The following is an 18,207-nucleotide window of genomic DNA, read 5'->3' as shown; positions in this document are numbered from 1 at the left end:
GAAAAAGGAACAACACGAAAAGCGGAAACAATAACACTTTGGTAGCAATAAAAATATTATGAATGGATGAAATGGTAAAATGAATGTGCATTTTGTTTGCATTGCCTTTTCTTTGCAGGAGAAGGATAAGACTGCGAGTGCCGGATCGTTCTTGGTTGTCGCATAGGGTGAAGAATCTCCTTCTTCGTGATCGGTTTCCCTTCGTATGGGGTCGTGCGGTCAGCATGACAGGACAAATCGGTCCTTGTAAAGCTTGCAAGGAAAGCTTGAAGGATGGCACCGTAGCAATAATGGCAAGCCGCAACCCGCAAACGGGTAGCCGACAATGATGATATGAAGCATAAAGAAAAGCAATCATGTCGCAATTGCATTTCTTCTCAAATGATGACAAAAAAAGACCTCACAAACACACACACAGTTGACCGAGACTGTAAACTAGAGTATGGCAATCTAGCAGCAGCCAGCTCGATCACAATAAAATGGCAATCATAAACCATGCTCCACCAAACAAACAATCGAACAAGCGCCCGCAATAATGTGAACCACCGTGTGAACGGCAATGGCCCCGACTAAAAGCCGCTAGAGAATGGAGCGCGAAAAAATGAACTAAAACCAAATCACAAAATAACACCCCTTAATAATGCGATATTATGCATTTCGATTTGTTCGCAACCTTTTCTCCCCCCGATTCTGTCTGAGTGTGTGAGTGTGTGTTTTGTTTTACTGCAGGTGCATCATCACCCTTGCATAAACCGAAGGGTTTGTTTTTGTGCCCTATGCAAAACAGTGCATGCCGCCATACCCCACAATGCGCCAATGTGTTTTAGCATGTTGGGTGGCACGAGAATGTTGGGTGGCAATGATGCATAAATAATGCTCCAGGAGGTTTGGCGATGGAGCGGATAGCGTTGGGAGGGTTGAGGCAAGGCAACTGGCCAAAATTTACATACCGGCGACAAAACCGGGTCCGTTAGCGTTAGGTATCTCACGCGGTAGAGATACCGTGCGAGAGAAAAGTCCCTCCGAGGGACGACCTATCGGCAACCTTTGGTAGAATCTGCCCCACAAGCCAACCCCCTTCCTGTGAACGGTGTCACAATATGAAAGAGAAATTATATTGCACTAACATCTGTTTGTTCTTTCTCTTTTACTCAAGGAGAACTGCCCTTCAACCCTTTTCCCTTTTCTCACCCCTCTCTCCCCAAACCCCGAAGGGTGGTTTCGCTGGTGGTGGGTTTTCGTGGTGCATGCCATTAGGAACGTGTCGCACGATTTATAAGTACGAGCGAAATATTAATAACGATAATAACGGAATTATTCAAATGTTTTTATTGTGCCTCGGATTTCGCACCATTTTCCAGTGTGTTATTTTGTTTATGTTTTGTTGCCCTTTAATGGTTGTCGCCGTTGTGTGTGTGCTCGATGGGACGGGAAAGCTTTGGGTCCTTGGACCGCATCAAGCACGTACTATGGAAAACGTGGAATAAAAATTTCGAACCACTGTGCCCATTGACGTAACGTGGTGGGGAGGAGGTGCTGTTGAGGAGCGGACACTTGGAGTTGTTTCAGTGTTCTTTCTTTTCTTTCGCACCGTTTGATTGCACCAAACGTTTCCACTTTTCGGGGATAGTTTTCGCGCTCGTTACTGCAAATTAATTTCGGCACAATCGAACCCCGACGTGATTGGTGCAGGGAAGCAAGTCCTGATGAAGAGGGGCCATGAAACCAGGGCACCCCAAAACCAAGAGTGTCATAAGCTCTCTATTTAACATCATTCTCCACCGTACCATCCCATTTCTCCATGGCGTGTGGTGTGGTAGTATTTTTTTGTTATTGTCTCGCCTGTACCTTCTCATGTTCATGTACTCTTTATGGAACCCTCTTAGGACCCATTTGTACCCAGACAACCCCGATCTGGACCGATCTTATTTACGTCCGAAGTAACCGAACAGTGACCGCGAGGGGTGTTGTATCGTTTTTATGATAATTTTACAGCTGTTTTCCGTTCGCTCATATTTTGCAACCACCGACCGGTGTGTGGTGGCCCGGTCCCACTGATGCTGAACAGTGCTTTCGTTGCAGTGCAGCCGCAACACGCTGGCGACAGTGGAGAAGACCCACTGGCCACTGAGAATGTTGGTTGGCTGCGTTTTGTTTAGGATGCAACAAAATAAGGAGCGTTTGCCGCGGCGGGGCCAGATGTAAGGTGCAGACGGACGGTACCTAAACAAGCCCTTGGGAACCTTGCCAAACGTTCGTCGATGAACGAGAACGTTCGGGGGGTTTTGGTCGTGCATGAGCATACTTTTTAGATACATATCGGAACACGGGACACGGTGGGAAAATTTACACCATCGGCGTGTATGTCTACAAAAAGGCGTGCAGGAGTGAAGGTAAGCAGCATGCCAATGAGTGGCTGGTGGCATATTGTGTGTGTGTTTGGGTGCACAATCAACGAGTAAGTATAATTTAGTGGTTTACACAGTTTGGTGGCGTCCCATAACAGTGAGCATTGGTTCTTATGGTGTCCTAGTCTAGCGGCGCTTTACTGTAAGTTTATTGGTACACTTGTATTATTACTTTTGACTTTCCCTTTTGTTCTTTTATTCACATATGCGAAGAATTTGTCACATTCGGTTGTTTACTAACAACATTGCTAATTACTGCTTTTTGTAGTTTTTTTTTCTTTGTAAAACAATTGTTATAGTAATTTTCAAAATAAAATTCATACAATTTTCATGAACTCGCTTGAATATTTTGGTAAGAATTAGAACATTTTATAAATAAAAGCTTTGCTCAATTGATTACAACCTGTCGATGGCACTGTGTTCCGGCTTTTGGTCTAACACACCGAGAGTCGTGAATCAAATCTCTTCTGGGTCTCACGAACCTCCTAACCAGTAAATGCAACTATTCTTTTTCGATGATGAAATTAACTAAAGTAAGTTGTGGTAAAGAATCTATTATGAAGAGAATTGAATCCTCAGTATTGTGGTACTGAAGGATGCATTTTTATAAAAAAATCGCTATTTTTGCCAAGCATTTTTCCAAACGTTTCCGCTATCTAGTTCCAGAAATTATATTATGCAACGCATTAGCTCGAGGAAGCAGCATGTTTAAATGCCTTCAGATCGTTAATCATACAGAGTTCCTTCAGGGTCGCTCTATCTGCCATAGGATGGTAAATACATTTCCAGTAAACAATCCATTCAATGCCCTACATACAATCTATGCAGGCATTAATTTCGGAAATCGTTCGGTTTTTGGAGTTTTAGTTATGATGGGCTTAGATGTAAGCTGCTTGCAATCCTTGGTTTGAACTTGGGCTTGTTGCTTTTGGAAATGGCTTTACTGTTCGCTCTGGCCAGTGGAATGTAACCTTCTATGTACTGCTATTGCCATGAAAATACGTTTCTTGCACCAGGACCGTTTTTTAAATCGATTAATCTACCTTTCCGAATGCTCACACTGGCAGCAATCTCTTGCCGCACAATAGCAAAAACCCTTTTGCCAAGATAAACCATAAAAGCCATCTGGTTCTTCGGTATCGGGTGGCTGGCCGGCATGAAGGTTTTGTAAACGACGGATGAATCTTTTCTCCAACCGATTATCGACCTGGATCTCTAGGTTTCAACCTAACACCCCCCATTGATGCCTGGGTTACATGCTGCTGGCTAATGAAGGAGAGGCTTTCGGGCTGGTTTCAACAGTCAGACGACGACGCCAGCACACGGCCTGCACGAACCGATGGGTTCTGTATCGGATGGATAAATTCACATCCGTCGATCAGTGGTGCTGGGACGATGTCGATATTTTTGAGCACCGCACTGTGTGAAAATCGATGTGCTGGACGGTGGTTTGTAGGCTGGACGTAATAAGAGCTAATTTTCTCCGTCACGCTCTGACACTTTGTAAGACCATAACCGGCTGGGGGTGTGTTTGACTAACGGGTTTCTCGTTAGCCATATCGTGAGATTCCTGTACGATGGTTCGTGAGACGGAAGTCAGCTTCCTTATCATGTTTGCGGTTTGGTCCTGTGGTTCGCAGCGATCGGGTAACCGATGGACGGATTGCAATACGATAGTACGAATACTTCTTGTGGATAGGAAATTCTGAACTTAAGGTTAACTATGGTAATCAAGAGTATTCTGGGGAAAACTATCGCAGGACCAGGTGTATTATAGATAACATTCCATCGTTCCTTTATGTAAAGCTGCAACTTATTTCAAATATGTATAAAGCGGGAGAGAAGTAAAATAATTATATTATTAAACCTGACCATCTAAACAAACCTGTTGTGATTGAAACCAGCGAACAGGTTCGATTTGGTTTGAATCCTGCTACAAGCGTGTAATCAATGTCCATGACTCAGAGCACCGATGGTGTATAATAGAAGGGTAAATCCTGTTTCCTCGCCTTCCAGCACTAGCAGCGGAACCGTTCAATGCGTGCAAAGATGTCTCCTCCCATTCGTGAAACGTCAATCAAAAGCGCTAGTGAAAGAGTTTCAATCCGGAGCGAAGATATGAAGCGAAGTGAGGGATGGATGCGCCATACAATGGGCCAGTGAATGCGTGTTCCATGTCGAGTTTTCCCGCGTTATCGCAAGCGATGGGAGAAGCACCGTAATCCGGTTCGGCCAGCTCGGGCTTATGCAGGGGTGAAATAAAAAGCGGTAGGCACCTGCAGATAGAGGGCAGGTACGAATCATGCTGTCTATCATACGATCTGATTACGAATGTAGGGTTGTGCCGGAAGGTAAACCCATTCCTGACCCAACGGATTTCTAGGCGGAAGAGAACTGACTCTCAAGATGATGACGGGATTCCGACCGCCCATCCATTTTCATCCCGGTAGACTGCATGCAGCAAACCTGCCTGCCATCGTCCAGCAGGCGGATAGTAGAAACGATGACGCAGAAAATGCGTCCGACGCTTAGAGCATGGAAGAAACGCACGTAAAAGTGGATGGAAATTCATAAAGCGAACTTGACAATCATTCTTCATGTCGATCAAGATGAATTCAATTACTTTTTTATCCTCTCTCCGTTCTTCTCCTAACGACGGGTTGTCGTTGTGCGGAATGGGGTTGGGGCGTGGATAGATTTATGCCAGTTCTCACCGTAGGGCATCATATTGATTTCGCGCAGGAATGCGTTTTGTTTTTGCTGCTAGAGCGAGCGCATTCGATGGTTCGATGGATTAAACTGGATTTTTAATTTCTGCATCGTACAGAGTGAATAATATACGCAGGGAAGTTGAAAGAAGCAGACGCTATTCATTAGAATATTATAGGTCGAGCTGAATCGTATACAACTCGTTTATGCTACTATCGATAGAGTATGAGTATCAATTTCAAGATGAAGAAAATTCCCCATCACACTTCAAGTGGATGCTTCGAACGGAAAGCGGATTGCTTCTATAAATCTTCCGCAGATTTCTCTTGGGCAGATAATGATATAGAAATCATCGAGCCGTCATACGAACATACACTACAATCTTTATATAACACGTATAATACACGTGCTGTAATCATTTATAGATGGTTTTTCTTTACTCTTTTCTAAAGGTTGTTGCATGTCACAACCAAATTAAGAGGGTAATATTTGATAACAACTCCTCCTCAACCTTTTTGATACTTTGTATTGTGGTGTAAAAGCCCGACACAAAGTTCACAGTTAAGTATCGAAAACTTTTGTCACCACCCGTCTGATTCTCAAACCATTGCTTCAACAAACTCGTCCAATAAGTCCTTTCCGTACGGTCATTAAAACAAAGGTGGAGGAGGCTACAAAAAATTCTTTTCTGTAGTAGTAACCTTTTCCAAACCCAACCACCTTACCCAACTTATCAAGAATTGTGCATCTTGGAAGCAATTTGCATTTGCAAAATAAAACTGTTGCTCCATGATACACTTATTCTCCCTTCCAGGAACATCCCTAGAAGTTCACCGTGTCCTGTAGTTCTCGTTTGTGAGAAGGTATGATGATATTGTTGGGGGTTTTTCCTCTTCGTTTCAGTTTGTTTGCTGGCTGTCGGTTCCCTCTTTTCACACTCGGAACTCAATTTTGGTTCATTTCCTTATTTACATTTTATTACAAGAAGAGTTCTCCCGGTTTGTTCTTTTTTTTTGTTTGGTTTTTAGTATCGTAACCGCTATTGTTATTCCATTTGCTTTTGTTTTTCTTTCCTTCGCTGTTACTTTAAATTTAATTCTGTTGTAAGTGTGTATATTCTCTTTTTTTTCTTTTTGCTTCCCTTTCCCGTATTTACTTCCACGCTCGGTAGCATCGCTGATAGCCGAAGCTTGTGAAAATTACTTGTTTGTCCACTTGGGGGCACCCGGGGTATTGTATCAAAGTGGTTCCATCAGTTTCTTCTCCATAGTTGATCGTTATTACCGCAACGGAACGATTTTTCCTTTTGCTGGGAAAGTTTTTCTTTCGCCATGTTGTTAGGTTGATACTGCGCGAATGTTTCGCTTACTTTATCGCAAGAATTTATATAGGATCCCGTATCTGTCGGTTGTAGTCTTCGATACGTATTGGGAAAAGTTTAAAAAAAGATTGTAAAAATTATGTCCCCACCGACCGGCAGCATGGCAGGGTAAAAAGCTTATCGTGGTGCTTATTTGATTTTCGTTCCATCCCGTTTGCTTAGCACCAATGTTGTGCAATATATGCAATAAGAAGCTTTCCCATGCAGGATGCGGATGCATAAAGCGAATTTCCTACCAAACGAATGCGCGGCAGCGTCCGGTGTTTCAGTGGCAGTGGCCGGCCAAGGAAGAAGCAGTTAGTTTGCTCCAACTATCCATAAAGATTGCCAGCAGCCGATATGGGTGGATGGGAAGACATGCACGGTGGAAATAAAATGTTGTCCCATCTTCGGCTCATCCTCCGCTTTCCCATCCAAAGATCCACATGCGTGATCATTGCAGACAGAAGATGGCTGATGCGCTATTGGGAAACTCCCGCCCCATCATCGGGCCCCTATCGGGAAGGGAGGATCTTTGCCACCGGTGCAATAAGCTGAACACCAGGAATGTGTCCGTAATCCACTCCCGGGCAATGTGTGCAATTTCGCCATTGTCGTTCAGCTTGATTCCATCTGGCGATGGGGCGAGTGTTACTTACTGCTACCACACCATTTTCTGGACACCATTTTCACTCTCCATTTCGTTGTTTTCCGATTGGATTTATAAGACAGCAGCTACCAACAAAAAATCACCAAACAAACGAACGAACTCGTTTTCTTCTGGCAAAGAACCTTCTGGCGTACGCTGGAAGACGCTGGCTGGTATGTTTGGCATTCATTCGCTCCGTTACATCCCTTGCTGCCGGCCATTTACAAGCAGAAGATTAATAAACGACACAAGATGGCAATTTCCAGGAGTTACTGTTTGATTAAGATAGGGACACAGAAACAATTCGAATTGCTGTTTAAATTTAACGCTCGCAACAACCTTTCTGCAGCTTTGCGTAAGCCTTTTAATGTCCATCCAGCTCCATTTGGAGCTATCGTTAGTTGAACCATAAGAAATGCTACCCAACGTCCAACGGCAAAGCAATTGCCGCCTGTTAATGACTTTCATCGCAATTGACTAAATGGTTCGAAGATGTATTGCACTGACCGGTGACATATTTTCTCCGTTTTTTTCTTGCCTTGCGTTGGATGTGCACTTGGGCAACCCGGACCGCCGTACCGCACGGGGACATGGAGGTTTCGTAACAGGTTGTATAAAAGGTAGGCTTTCCGGAAATAGACTCCGCTTTGTTGGTTTCGACTTCCATTCGTAGTCCTTTTTTTAGTATTCTTCTTGATGCGTTTGTGAGTCTTTTAAATCCATCTTATCAGCTCGAAAGTTTCCTTCACTGGAGAGCCAAGCGTCATTTTGCCGTATACAGATAAAACCAATAAAAGAAGATCTAATCATAGCCGAGGCGAATAAATAGATGGCAACAAACGAGCCAAGCGGTGGACAAACCATATGCCCACAAGGGAGCAACAGGGAAGCCGGGAAATTGAGAACATTTTCAATCAAGATCCGATCCGATTCTTCGCATTGGACAAACGAAAAAGAAAATTTTACTCCCCTTAGACTGGCCTCATATATTGGTGAGGCTTTGGTCAATTCAGGTTAAGGTTCTTCAGTAAATCCTGCCCGGCAGGATGAGCACGGCGGAACCGTACCGTCGTACAATCCTTCGTGATGGCGAGAAAATTGCTATTGCTTCGCTCCACCCCACAATTTCCACTACGATTCGTGGGGATCATTGGAGCTACTTCCCCCAAAGCGTAGCAATTGCGTGCTGCTGTTGTTGACAGTTGTTGTTGCGCCCGTTCCGGGAAGGTGTTGTGTCGGTTGCACTTCTCCCGGAATCTACCCGAGATGCGGTAACACACGCCAACACAAACAAACGCACCCGACGCATTGCGACAGCGAATCAGTTGCTAGCCATATATCGGCCACTTGATCGAGATTCTTGCCGAGCGGATGATGTACGGTGATGCTGAAGCTGAATGAAAAGTAAATAAATAATCTGTTTCCGTGCCGGCTGAAAGTGCTGTTGCGATAAGATATCTAAACAGACAAGTAGGAGCAAATGGTTTCCCCCATCCACCAACGGATTGGTTATTGATACCCAAACACTTCCATCCACGGGGTAACTTTGTTATGTTATGAAATGTATAAGATGCAAAGCGTTGCAGAGATAGCAATAAGAAAAAGTCCCGAGTTTATGTTAGAAGATGATTATGGTAGAAACCTTTCAAAACTTGAACGATCCTTTCTCCAGCTGCTCGAATGGTGCGCTTATTGATTGGCACTTCCCGGTATCCTGTTGGCAACGTGGATGGGGGTGCTGTTGTTATTCTTGTCCATTGTATGTTAACATTGGCAAATGTGTCTTACGTACCCTTCACACACACACACATACCACGCCATGCCAGTTTCCTGGCCCAGCGAGTGCAAGAAAAGCGGGGATTTGACTCAAGAACAAAACTTGTGTAAACACAATCTTTGCCCTTCCGAGTGTGCTATCCCTGCAGAGCAGCATCCCAACTGCGTCAACGATCTCTGAAGATCTTTCGCCCGGGAAACGGCGTCTGTTAAATTATGCTGATCTTGTGTAAGCTCCTTCGGTGCGTTTGGATGGGAGGATTTATGGTGAAAATTGAAAGCTAGCGCGGTATGCATCTATCTTCCGCTTCTCACGCACTTCTCCGTTGGTGGTTCGTTCGTTCCCGGGAACGCGTTTACACAGCCCGAGCTTCCAATTGTATCCGGGTGTAATTGGAATCGAATTTGCACCGTAGAAGGATGTGGGAAAATGGAAAATTGTTTGCGTTTGAATTTGTTTTGTTGTTTAGCGGTCGGTACAATAGGTTCGCGTTCGGTCGCTTATGCTTGAACGGGCGAATAAAAGTGAACCGTGTACAATCGGTTTTAATCTGTAAAGCAGCATGTTACACAACCTTCGCCATTCGATGGAATTCAATCAAAATGAATGGAAATTATTTTTCGTAAGAAATTCAATTTAAATATATCACTTGCGAGTGGAACAATGGAAATTTGGCTCCAAAGAAATTTATATTATGAAATTATTATCGGTCCTCGGACAATTACAAAGCTGACTATTTTAGCAGAATTCGGAACACTTGAACCTATCATTTTTCAAAGTTTAATACATAAGGTATGAAACAAATGGGAGCGCAACTTATCAACTACAGGAATTGACGGCAGTAATTCGAAATGTTCTGTTCAAACAAACATCAATTTACAATCAAATTCTGTTTAACTTGAACATCCCAAACACGTAGTTAGGATGGGTTTGGTTCTGTATTTGTACTCTTCATCTATCAGTGGAGCTGAATACATCTTATTTTAATGATTCATCGAGGCTGGTTTGGACATACATCTCTTCAAGATAATCTTTGACATTAAATGCTTATTCTTTTGGGGACGATTTGCCATCGCTTTGCAGTAAACAGTAGGATCAATCCGCCAGTAGCATCCTTTTCCAACATTTTTACTCGTACGCGGGACCTTGACAAAGTATTGGTTCAAGCTTAAATTGTGCCGAATTGAGTTCTGCCAACCACCATTCGGTTTCATGCGAAAGTACGGATACTTTTCCATTAAGTAAGAATAAATTTCCGAGAGCGTCAACTGCTGCTTAGGTGATGCTACAATGGCTTCGGCGATCAACTGTGCGTAGCTAAATGATGGTTTTACATCATCAGGTGGTGGGGTCTCGGAAACCGTTTCATGCACGTCACCTTCAACCATCGGCTCATCTGCTTCTTCCCGGTTGATTGCGACCTGTTCAGTGGGTAGATTACGCATTGGTACCAATTGCAACAACATGTCCATTAAGAATGAACTAACAATTTTACTCTCCGCGAGAACCACTGCGTGTTCGTTGCTAGTGCTAATGGAGAACTCCCCCATATTGGTTTCCGTCTTCTGAACCGCCAAGTTTGACATAAACGTCAACAGATCCTGCCGATCCATCAGCACACCAATGTGTGGTTTCCTTCTGATGAGATTATTGAAAAACAGCTTAATACTGGTGGAAGGAAAGCGGAAGTAGCACGTTTTGGGTAACATATACGGATTGGCATCCTTCGGCACTAACATATCATTAACGAAGATGCCGTTCTTGCTCAAGCAGACCAACCAAAACTCACTCTCGATGTACTCGATAACGAAGTGTTTGTGAGAGATCATCTTATTCGTGGACACCGGGAAATCTATATCCCCTTCAGGTGTTAGGCGCCCAACGACCACTTTGGGTTCGGATATTAGCATCAGGTTGGTTTCGCTGATTAGATTCGCAATGAAATTGAAACAATTTTTCGGAATCACCAACTGGTCTGGATCGCCGGACTTCGGAGCTACTGTTTGACTGGAATGTTCTTTCGATTCCATGACGTTTTCTTCTGCACCAACTGGAGTCTATGATTAGAAACAGCAATTATTCACAAATTTGCGTCAAAATTATGCAAATTCGAATCGAAGTGACTAAATACCAACCTTAGTACACACTATTTCACTTCAACTCACAATATTATGCTTGAAAAACAATAATTTCACCGCTAGTCGTCTGCACAGAAAAAAATGCGTACACGAGTAACCTTCGCATGCATGAAGTGCGTTGACAGTTCGCGGTAAAATCGTTGACAGTTGCGTGCTGCTCTCTTGTGCGTTTGTAGTGGTGTCATTGCAAATGGAACGTTCGTTGGAATATTCCTATAAGATTCGAACTTTGGTATTTTCATGTATCTGTCGATACTGAAATCAATGCATATAAAAGTTCCTAGATTACGCGAAGTTCCTCTGGATAACAATAAGAATCAATTATAATTATCAGGAAAAATGCAAACAGCATTAGAACGACATCTGCAACAGAAGCATCATGACATAATTTTCCCTCCATTTATGACCATACCGTCACGTCAGCATTCATCAGATAGTGTCAATCGAATTGGGAGGAAACCGGTAGAATATTGACCACCAGTCGGAAACTATTTCCGCATCGAACGTTATCGAGCGGATACTCTAGCCCCGGGGCGCAGTGCGCGTTCCGTGCAGTGACACTTCGTGAGATTATTTGAAGAACCCATTTGCTAGGCACATTAGCGTAGGTCTCTACTCTTATCAAGATGAAGTCCCATCCGCATCCTTCCTATCGCCGAGTAAAGTCAGTAAGGCTGTGATAGGGCTACGCTTTTTATCGTCACATAAAATCAGTGTCAGTCCACTCATACTAAGTGGGATAAATTTATGCTGGACAAAGTTAGTTCGATTCTGCTTTCCCTTGTGTTATCCACCTTCGAAAGTCCAGATTCATTTTTATCAGCGTATCTGCCAATTTCGTTCGATGATAGGACACTGTTGGATACATTTACGGCACTATCGAGAAAGGAAAGCGGTCTGATCGGAGTTCTACGCTCTTTTGTAGTAGGTTTGAAATCATTTTCATACCAATGTCAGCATGTTCGCGCCCGGTGCGTTCTTCCCGGCGTTATGAAGGTTTGCTTTCTCGTTAGTTCAATAAAAAAGGCATTCCGGGAATAGTCGGCCATGCATCAATTCGATCCCGGTAACATACATTTCCCAGCGAGTTGTTCTTTTTTGTATGTGCGAAGCAATTTATTGAATATATTCAATCATAAAATGATAAATAGGCAAACGGAACAGTGAATTGGTAAAATAGGATCTTCGTTACCTCGTTCCCGTTCGGGATGGCACCCAGAGGTCGTCGTCTAGTAGGCGTTGATAGCATAAGAATAGCGAAAATATCACAAGGCTTACCAAGGACGCATCAATCGTCAAACTGCGCGTTTTTTCAGTGTGTGTGTGTTGTTCTTGTGTCGACTTCTCCGACGGCATGTTTATGTCGTGCGCATTACTATTGCTCCTGTCACCACTGGAAGCCCCCCCCCCCCCCAGCGTGAAGTACACGCTAAAGGACCCCCCTTTGACGTACGTCAACATGCAATCTTGATCCGTGCACGGGTGGCACGGGTCGCTGAAGGTAAATCGGTTCTGGTTCCGCCTTTGAAAGGTTTATGTTGATTTCGCTTCACAGAGGTCGTGCGCTACCAGTCCGGGAACGCTGGTACTTATTTCCGGTACGAACCGCAGGAAATTCGTCGATGGAAGCCGGTTGACGTGTCGCGCACGGGAAACGGAAACGAAGTCAATACTTTTTGCCATCCCTGCAGCTCTCCCGCCTTCTCGCACACGAACTGGAATCGTAAAAGCTCGGTAATGAAGTTGATAAATCCGCTTCGTTGCTGGATGACAAGGGATGTGTGATAGTCAAGCATTCGGTATGTATATTGCCAATTGTACAGCTTTTGATATATTTTCTATTTTCAGTAGTTTGCTGCTTGTCATATGCGGCGTTGTTCCCGAGAAAATCGATCTTTAATAATATTATGATTCCCATAGAGAACGAAGGCGCATTTAAAGTGTATTAACGAGCGTGTAGTGTGTGATGAAGCCACCCAACAGGATTTCTTAAGAAGGTGTCACACAGATCAGACCGGAAATACAAACAACACACTCCCATTCACACAATACAGAGGGAAAATGGTAATAAGATCCAAGAAATTCGCATCCCTTGCCAATGCTCAATTCGAATTCAATGGCATTTATCAGTTTATTAGCAAAGGCAAGAACGCCCGTCGTTATGACATTCGTGGCAATATCGCAGCCCATTGGTATATCTAGCGCAGCCGTAATAAACCCTTAACAGATCTTTTTCCCTTTACGCTTCACCAAACAGCAGAAGCTGGGCCTGTGTTCGCTGGCCAATACGGGAGCGGAGCCAAAAAAGGGCACCTTGTGCGCGCGATACAAAGCACTGGATGGCATGGGATGAATCTTCAGACAGGCCAGTATCCGAATGGTTGAAAGTCAACCGACACAGCCCGTCCGTCCGTCCGTCCGTCCTACCGGGCAAACCGATTCATTGCCTGCAAACGGTGTGTGCCAGTGTCGAATTCGAGAAATTGGTTCGAGAGAATTAGAAAAGTTTTACCATTTTGAAAAGGGTACCAATTTGGTGCGCTTGATTTGGTTTTTCATCCCGTGCTTTTCATCCCGCATCGGTATTTAAGGTGGCGCACGTGGCGAAGGATAAGCGGTAACAGCAAAACCGGGGGAAAAGGATGTGTTTATGAGCGTTCCTGGTGGAGGGAAAGTTGTGCTCTGGAGAGGGGGTTGTACACGGTGGGAAATATGTTTGCATTTTCCTTCCCAACCAGTCTGGGCGTTGACAATCGGTCTCGGCATGGGCGGCGGCGTGAGCGCGTCACCAATTCCCCGTGCAGCCCATCCCGGCTGACGGAGACAGGACAGGCTTCTATTATTCCCAACGGACCTCTTCCGGAGAACCAGGCCTGGGAGTGTGAATCGGGAACTTTTTCACGGACGTTTTTATCCGAAGTTTTCCTTGGGGTGTGTGCGTGTATTGGGATAACTTTATACGTACGGCCAGGCCAAAGCTGCCGTTTGCTGTTATTGTTGTTGAGAGTGAAATTAGTGAACTGTGTGAAAATTTGCTGATAAATGTCATCAACAGGCTGATAAAACTCCAATTTGGCAAAAACATGGTTGGGAAAGGGTGTTTCGTGTGGGGAAGTTTTGGAAGGGAAAATACAGCAGCTACGGGGAAATTATCTTGACGCTTGCCTTTGGGGTTGTGCAGCCTGAACAAATTGAAAAATAGGCAAAATGTTCCGTTTTGTTACTTCATCAGCTTCTGATAAACCGATGCTTGGAAGCATTTTATTAGCTGCCGGATAATACATTGAATAAACGGGTTTATTGATTTATAAATGGTTAGTTACGAATCGTACAAAACATGGAACGTATTATGAAAAAAATCTAGTTCCACTTCAAGTACCGAATTCAAGTCGTTATCTTGAGCTTTTTAAAACTCTTATCTGTTATTGTATCGCGAATGTGTTTGTACGCAAACACATGTAACATGTAAGTAAACTTTTAAAAGCATAATTTTGCTATTTAACAATTCTCCTAATATCATTTTAGTAGTTCTGGCTGTCTCTCTCTCTTTCTTTGTCATCATCAACCGGATCATTGGAACGAACAGCGGAACAACAAAAATAGAACTATTCCAACAGTGTTACAAAACAAAACAACAACAGAAAAAACGCATTTTCCAATATCGATAAAAGCCCCAACATTGAAATCGATCCGAGCGTTTACAGCCGATTTGAGGTAGCATGATGAAAGCACTACTAGCACATTGTCCTCACCAGCAGCATCCGATCCGGAGATACTCTCCATTATGAGGACTCCGTTTTTAATCGCACGGAATGGTTTTGCATAGCCTCCTGCCAGTAGTTACTTCACAGCAATTGATTAACATTCCATTACGCAACGTCGTTCTCCGTTTTGGCCTACGGTTAGCTTTGCATTCGTACATTGACGAGCGGAAAAAAGTAGCTACAGTGCTTGTACGTACGTACTGGGAAACGTGCTAGGAGGCCGGTACAAGAAACCATAAATGGAATGACTTTTTAAATGCACTTCCCTTTCCGTTCGGATCGCTCTGCTCTACTGCGGCATTCATGTGGGAAAGTGAAACACGTTGAAACAACACGCAATGGACCAACAAATGAAAGTGGATGAGCAAATCAGCATGTAAATGATGTACAAACACACCCACACACCCGGCGTGCGACCGAAGTGGAAGGAAATGTTCTTGTAAATGCCCTTGCCGGCAAAGATGATGTAAGCGACAGAGAACACCGGGCTCTATGCATTGGCAATTGCATAAATTCATTATCACATGTTTTGATACAATGATACGAAGGTATCGAAAAGAGTGCCCGAAGGGAAAACGAAAGGCACACGTGAAGCACTCACATTTCATTCCCCATTTGCCAGAAGGCATCATAAACGACACACCAGTAATTGAAGCCATGTTTGACTGCATCTTCCATTGCCGCTGACTTTCCTATGCTCCGTCCGTGTTCCTTTACCTGGCACAATTAAACATGAACGTAGGCCCCATTCTTCCGTTGGGGCTGACTTTGTGTGAGTGTGTGTGTGTGTGTGTGTGGCAGCATAGTTCCGACAGGGCATCATCACCGGCCCTATCATAGCGCTGCTAATTATGCGTTTGTATTGATTTGTAAATAAAAGCTTATTAATTTGTGACTCGGAATTGCATTGCCTTCTGCCGATAGAACTCGCCCCCGGTCGCCTGGCGGACAACAAAAACAACGGCGGAACACCACTGTTGCAATCCTGCCTCCTACCACCGGTCGGGAAAATTTCATCGGCACCCACACACCCAGCTGTGTGCGCTCTAATCAACCGACATTTCTTCATGTTAGTTTTAATCAATTCACAGTGTGATAATTACTCTGATTGTTTTGCATTCGTGTGGCTCGCCGTACGTGTGTCCGTATGCATATGCATTGAGTGCACATTCGGATGCGTTATGGGCTGACGTTGCTTCAACCCGGCTGGTCATCGACGACCAGCCACCGTTCACATTCGGTTATAGTGGCAACGATTGCCACGTTCAATAATATCGTTACAGTGGCCAACTTATTACGGCGGCACCCAGCATACAGATGTACAGAAGCCGGGACGAACATAAGCGATAAATTAGTGCTTCCATGCACTTTTTATGGTACGGTATTGTACCTCGGCACATTCCGTGGATGCATACCGACCGAAGCTTATGGTTTGGACGAGACGAAAATGTTTGCACCCAGTGCTGTATGTCCGGTGCCGGTTAAAAAGTTACTACAGCTTCACTTCTTACATCTTTTTTTTTTTTGGTTGCTGTTTGTGCGAACCATTCGGTCCCCATGGGAGACTTGGACGCCATGGGTACGGGCATCCCCTCCTGCTGGGTGGTTTGTTCCCCTCACGTATGTACATCGTACGCCCGAAGCGTAGTGGCAGTAGCGACTCTTCTGCTACTAATGTTACTGCTGTGCAATACCGACGAAAGGACGACGGTGCAGTCGTTGCCACCAGCATGCTTCTGCAATCTAAACGACAGTGGACACTGCACGCCCCCTCCCCCCTGCTGCGTGTGTGTGTATGTGTTTATGCGATCGAAGCTTCACCCCGCTGGACACTGCAGTTATTGCATTTTCTATTGCGACTATTGATTTTCCTGTGGTGGCTACGTCTGGAAGTTAGTGCCCCGGAGCAGAGTGCTTGCGGAATTCACCACCAGTGTGCCCCGAAGTTCGACGGTACATTTCCCTACAGGTTCGCGTGACCTTTTGCCAGATCGGTTAGTTGTTGTACGTACGACACACACCATCTATCCACACCGACCAGAAGATGGAAGAAGGGTGGTGTATTAACGTCCTGCGAGCGTGAGGTTCTTTGCGGAATTCTGATTGCAACTGGGATGACCACTGGGACGTGTGTTGCGTTGGGAATGAAAAATCAAATCATAGAACAAATAAATGAATCCTTGCGTTTCTTACCCCCTTTGTGATGATGACGTATGTATGTGTGTGTAAAAGCGTGAATGATAATGAAGATAATCAGAGCTGTATTCTTTGCAGCAAAAAACCACACTGTATAGACAGAACAGTGCGAGATATCCGACCGACCCATCGATGGATGAACTGCGTTTGATAACAACAGTGAGCGCGCGAAAGCTGTCAATCATGCGCTCCACATGATAGCCAACCAATTTTGCGCCCAGCTACCGGGGGTTGAATTCGTTTCAATTAAGCTGAATAAAGTTTTGATTTCGTGCAAAACGATACCACCGTGGCGTTTAATTGTCGAGTGTATTATTCCCGTCCGTCGTCAAATAGTGCCGTGGGTCAAATGCGTGATGCGACGAGATACTAATGCACCTGCCCGCCCCGAGGGTTCATTAATTGGGAGCTGAATGCATTTTGAGCACGGTTCATTCGGGAACATTCAATTGTGCAAATCCCTTCGCGTCCGCAGCACCGCGTTCTCTATTTGCCATGCCATTTGGGTGCAGTTTGTAATGAGTGTGCTGCCATACACCCTGATTGGCAGTGGCCGATGGATGATGTCCAGCACAGCTCCGGGGAGGTTAGGCGCATCACTTAACGCAGCTAGCACGGTGGGCGATTGTCCCATCGAGCCGAACCCAGCAGTGAACGAGTGTGGAAGAGTACAGATGCAGCCAATTAGAAGATATTTTGCATAACAATTGAATCGGTAATGAATATTAGCTTGCGGGTTGTAGTAGCTTTCGTCCCACGGGCGGCCACCGTACATCGGGTGATGCTTTTACGGATCCGTATAAGCATTGGACGAGTGTTTTGTCCACTTTTAATCAGTTAGTGCGATGTAGAACACATTAACCGCCGATACCGTAATAGGCAGGGCGCATTGATGCCGATGTCCTGGTTCGATTAGACAAGATTAGACCCGGGACGGATCGGAAGTGATTGGTCCGTTGTGGTTGTGGTGCAGCTGAGAGGTATCGTGGTATACGCTTCATCAATCGGAATGCTTTCATGCCGCTCACGTCCACACAAACTGGTCAAACAAACCGTCACCCGTTGCGTGTGCGATGTCGTTCTACCGATTGCAAATAATCGGTAATTCCTGATGTGCAATCACCAATCCCTAATTTGCAGCCCCACTGATGGATTCGATCCGCCGAAGCCGTAGGTGTCAAGTGGCATTTAACGAAAGTGCACACT

General features: G+C 44.7%; 1 protein-coding gene across 1 annotated transcript; it reads right to left on the bottom strand.

Moving 5' to 3' along the window:
• Nucleotides 1–9,886: 9,886 nt before the first annotated feature.
• On the bottom strand, nucleotides 9,887–10,933 carry LOC128303077 (forkhead box protein K1-like). The gene has a single exon (XM_053039931.1). The coding sequence runs from the start codon at nucleotides 10,931–10,933 to the stop codon at nucleotides 9,887–9,889; it is 1,047 nt and encodes a 348-aa protein (XP_052895891.1).
• Nucleotides 10,934–18,207: the final 7,274 nt, after the last annotated feature.

The sequence above is a fragment of the Anopheles moucheti genome, chromosome 3 (assembly GCF_943734755.1).
Source record: "Anopheles moucheti chromosome 3, idAnoMoucSN_F20_07, whole genome shotgun sequence".
Taxonomy (NCBI): domain Eukaryota; kingdom Metazoa; phylum Arthropoda; class Insecta; order Diptera; family Culicidae; genus Anopheles; species Anopheles moucheti.
This window is presented reverse-complemented; position numbering and strand designations above follow the sequence as displayed.